The 4,879-nt window shown below is 38.4% G+C and overlaps 2 protein-coding genes across 3 annotated transcripts in view; one reads left to right on the top strand and one right to left on the bottom strand.

The window, feature by feature from the left end:
• The window catches only part of LOC122087015 (mitochondrial import inner membrane translocase subunit TIM10), a 5,370-nt gene extending 4,157 nt beyond the window's left edge, over window positions 1-1,213 (top strand). For both annotated transcript variants that reach the window (XM_042655971.1, XM_042655972.1), the window contains exon 6: window positions 873-1,213. In XM_042655971.1, coding sequence (XP_042511905.1) covers window positions 873-923 — 51 coding nt within the window. In that variant the 3' untranslated portion in view covers window positions 924-1,213. The remainder of the gene's footprint in view (window positions 1-872) is intronic.
• Window positions 1,214-3,179: 1,966 nt separating this feature from the next.
• Window positions 3,180-4,879, bottom strand: part of LOC122087180 (serine/threonine-protein kinase BSK5-like) — a 10,617-nt gene continuing 8,917 nt past the window's right edge. Inside the window, 3 exon segments of the mRNA XM_042656223.1 lie at window positions 3,180-3,656; window positions 3,659-3,671; window positions 4,235-4,348. Of these exon segments, the coding sequence (XP_042512157.1) occupies window positions 3,427-3,656; window positions 3,659-3,671; window positions 4,235-4,348 (357 nt within the window). The 3' untranslated portion in view covers window positions 3,180-3,426.

The raw sequence follows: 4,879 nt of genomic DNA, 5'->3' as shown, positions 1-4,879 counted from the left end.
CCCCCCCCCCCAAAAAAAATCAGAAGTCTATAATCACCCATCCCAACAAGCTTTACAACGGGGATCATCTGCTATGTTGTTTATGTTCCTGACCTGCTTGGTTCCTTTCTCTGGATCACTTCTCTTTTTCTGTCATGGTTGTGGCAGCTATGAACCTCCAGTTCTATACAACAAACCATCTTAAAATTTAAACTATTGCTGAGCCTTAAGATACCAGGCTGGTATGGTGACCCTATTCCACTTGGAAGCAAATTTATGGTCAAGGAGCTAAAGGTTTGGAATATCAGTGTTGCTGCTAACTCATAAGGGGGAATTTTTATCTTTTATTGCTTTCAACTTCAATATCAAAGCTCGTTACCAAGGAGGATGCCAAATGAACAATTCAAGGGTGTCGTTAAACATTTCAATTGTTTAATGTTAATAACATGATTTGGGAAACCTTAAAATCAAACGTATTCTACCAAAAAAAAAGAGGATTCCTTGGTTATAATGCTTCATAGGCATCAAAATGAGAAACTGGTGCCCATGTGCAAGAGAGAGAGAGAGGGGGGGAATCATCTGCATTTCCATTTCTTTTCCTCAATTTCACTGCTGTTAACATATAGGGTTATGTTTGCTTCATGTAAATTTGAAAAAAATGGCCTATATTAGTCACTTTGTCTCTATGAAGCCCAAACGAGTTTGTATTTGTGATTGCTGGTCCCTATGCCTTTAATTATTTGCTTTGGCCATCTATAAGACCTTTGCTGCTGGATTTTAGGTTGATTCCCACACCCCAATTTTTGAATCTGATACTGTAGTATTTCAAACAAATAAAGAAAATAAGTCCACTTTTATGTGCATATGTTTACATCCTCCTCTATGTTTTGCAGGTGACAAACTTGGTTGGGCAGCTGCTTGGTTCTAATCGACCTCCACTGTGATGCAAATTTTGGAATGCTTTCTAAACTTTTCTCTGGATACGTCCTGTTCTGTATCAATTGATTTTTAATTTTGATAATTAAGTGGTTGCAAGGCAGCTGCGTTTTCATTTTCTCCCCTTTGTTTTAAGCTCCAACCAATGGATTGCTTATGAGATAAATAGAGTTCATCATTTCAGCAAATATGCTTTGGAGATGAATATTATGAAATTTGTGCTTCTCTGTAGGTTCTAGGATTTTATTGCTTCTGTGATGTTGCCATAAACAATAATAAATCCGTTAACTTTATTTTTTGGGGGGTGTAAGTGCTCTTGTTTCATAGTGCCGGTATTGGATTGTTTTTTTTTTTTTTTTTGGTAACTAGCATTGGAAAACTTATGGAGAAACAGGCTTTGGGTTGGTGCTATTGTAAAGCGACATGGTATGGGTTATTTTTTGTTCTGTGTTTTGTGTTTACCTAACTTTTTCTTTCCCCCAAAAGTATTACCACTGTTGTGGCATTAGACGGAAACACTCCCACCCGATCCCTCAGGTTGAAATGAGATTGGATCCCAAGAAATGGTGACAATAGGCCTAGGTCATTACCAACTGTGCTAGTTGACACCTAGAAAGTGCAATCTGTAGTTGAATATTACAGATCATTGTATTGCTGCAAGTTGACAATGCAAAGAAAATTATGTTTTCAGGAAGGTGGAAGAGGATGGAGTTAAAAGGTGGGATTCTTGAACCAAGCGTTCTAACCTTTCGACAAATTTCAATGCTTTCGTAGAACATAGAAATTATGAGTGGGTGGTAACTATCCATGTAACAACGACTCTTGCTTTTGTGGAAATAACAAAAACAAATCTAAAGAGTGTATTTTTACAGTTTTTATAATCTGAAGTTTTAAACTCTGATCTTCTTCACAGTTGGGAAGAGTGGAGAGTACCGGTTAGATTATTAAAACGCGTGCATATATATAGGGTGCATGTCAATATAAAAATAGGATATTTAATTGAATTAGATTTTGACAGTTTACTAATATAGACCAGGTTCTCTGTAGAATAGACATGTCATTTGTGTGAATGGTAGAATACATGCCTTGTAACATTTTGAAAAATAACAAACCTTTGTAATCAATGTCGTTGCTAGGCCCCGCACTGGTAAAGAGACATCTTGGGATTTCTCATTTCTTAAGGGTAGGGGTATGGGTAGGCGTAGCAGTGGGGCGATCATTTCTTCTTGTGTTTGGGCACAGGCTCCATGCAGCCTGGAAACCTTCTTGTAACATGCAGATTGGAACCATGTTGCATGGCTCATACAAGCACATCACAACTTCTTGATGCCAATCTCTAGTTCATCCCATTTTTACCCTGTTTTTAATATTTTCTCACAATCTTATCATCCCTGTTGTTAATACCTCCATTCCCCCAATCTTGAAGAATGCCAACCTAAACTTCCATGACAAAGCAATATGGTGCAACCCATTAAGTGCATAAAATTGAGATTGGGCTCTGGTTGATGCAAGTGGCCTAAACAAAAGCCCAATAGCACAGAAACCGAAACCAAAACTGATAACCATTATTGGATCATGTTTTGGTCTCACTTGTTCTCCCACCAAAACAGATAAACAAAACTAAACCAATCCAAACCACAACCGATTTTGACACCCTAGTAAGTTGCGAGGCATCTCTCTCTCTCTCACCAATAAAAAAAAAAGGCTTTTCTCTCTCTCTCTCTCGTACACATTCTAAATCGAATATTCTACGGTCCCAATTATAGATCAGGCTCCATCAAGGTTATCAAACGTGAAACCAAGAGCCTGATCGGGTCCTGCTTGTTCGGATCAGAGATCGTAATCAGCCAAATCTGCCCTAACCCTTGTTTCCAAACATGAATCGATTAGTTCGAATCAGCCAGAATCAAGGTCAGACTTGTTGGGCCAATCCAATTCGATTCTTGAATCTGTTTTCCAGATGCTCTGATTCGTAACCTACTACAAGTCGGGTGCATTCGGTAAATCTGTAACCAGTGCTCTCCCTACAAACATCCTGTACAACTTAACGGCAACTTCCAATCTAGCAAGAGCCCAACCCAATGGCCTACATTGTAAACCAAAGTCACTATCGATGCTTTTGCTGGGCTTAGACTGGCCACCTAACTGCATATCCTAGACTTCATAGCACGCAAACGCTTGATGGACCACAAAACTACAAGGTCAAAGACAAAAGATGGTCTAAAGTTCTTAGGATAAGGCAAAGAAAAAAGGCAATGCTGACAGGGATGTAAATCAGTAGTCCATGCCTTTTTTTGTTTTCAGCAACACCAAGCCATCATACAAAAAAACAGAAGCCAAGCAGAGCGACGACAGAAAGATGTAACACAAACAAAAAGAAATTTTCACAAGCATCCCCCCGTGTCTTTGGCAAAACTTCTATTTGAGAAAATATATGAAAAAATGGATATTAGATACAGAATACTAAACAAAAAGACCAAAAGCAGAAAAAGGAAAAAACCTATACACAATTCATTTTCTTTTGTTCTTTTTGGCTTCTAAGTCTGTGCCATCCCTTAGCGTCTCTTGGGCGTCGGTGTCCATCCCAAGGCTGAAGAGAGCAGCTGCTTGAAGATAGAAGGCAGTGGGCCACTCAGGCGACACGTCCTGGGCCTGCATGGCATCCCCAAGAGCTTCTTGTGGCATGTCATTCATCAGGTATGACAAGCAGCGTCTAGCAAAAACGGTTGGTGATACCATGATCCGCCATCAATGAACTACACATACACAAGCAAGGGAGTGGATATATTTATAGTGAAAAAAAACATTGTTTTTCCTTCTTCCATTGTAAACTGAAACAAATGGAATGGAAAATTCAATGACAATAGTCTGAATCCAGGCCATGCTTTTGAACTAAATGCCATGACAATGATCTAAGTATCTTTGCACGAAGGTGTTAACTTTATCCATGCTTATGATAGGGTGAAGTTCAAATTGGATGATTTTAAGACTTTGTGGACTACTTTTCTGTATTTATTACCTACAAAATAATTGCTCTACCACTCAACCAAATGAGACTAAGGAAAGAAAAAAGAATGGGCTTCTTGACTTTATGTAGACTACTTTTCTGTATAGTTATTCAATGCATTTCAACATTTTTACCTAGACCACAGAAGTAATCTTTCTTTACCTAAATTTTGAACTAACATTCTGCTCGCTCACAGAGCTTCAAAGACATGCTAAAAACTTATGATCACCAAAAGGTCAAATGCCTTTTAAAATAAAAATAATGAGACCTAGTTCCAGCAAAACACAACACATTCCTGAGTGAAGAACTCACCCTGGTATACCAATCAATGGCAGTCGCATAGTCTTTAGCTCGAAAAGCAGAGTCACCTTGTTTCTTAGAATTCAACATCTCTTGCATTTGGCTGGTCCACATTTGAAAAGAAAGCTGTAGGCACAGAACAATTGAAATCATTGGTCTTTTCAAAAAAAAAATTTGAAGTCATTAGCAATCAACAACAACAACATCCAAAACCTTATCCCAACATAATGGGGTTGGTAATGCAAAAAGATTGACAAGTTATCGCTAATTATAATAAGTTCCAGCTGTAAACCTGACGCACCACTACAAATCAGCCACAGGCTAATTATAGGGGAACTACACAACTACAAGTCATTAGCAATCAAGCAACAAGAATTGGTACCCCAGTGCCCCAAGGGAAATAAATATCAGGTGTGATAGATGCACTTATAATTTTACAAGCACTACCAGTAAAGTACTTGCTTTACACCCTTCCTGTCTCATTGTGAAGATGCCAATTAATAGTTTTTACAGGACTAGTGTTTGAACACACTAAGGCTTCAATGGTGTTTCCTACAAGGTTTTCCAGGTACCAGACCCAACAGGTAAAACCCTAAATCTGATGATACCTGGACAGAAATCCCAGAAAAGCTCAAAAAGTGGTACTAATTTTTTTTT

The sequence above is a fragment of the Macadamia integrifolia genome, chromosome 8, assembly GCF_013358625.1.
Source record: "Macadamia integrifolia cultivar HAES 741 chromosome 8, SCU_Mint_v3, whole genome shotgun sequence".
Lineage (NCBI taxonomy): Eukaryota > Viridiplantae > Streptophyta > Magnoliopsida > Proteales > Proteaceae > Macadamia > Macadamia integrifolia.
The sequence above is the reverse complement of the archived record's forward strand: the minus strand, read 5'-3'. Positions and strand labels throughout refer to the sequence as shown.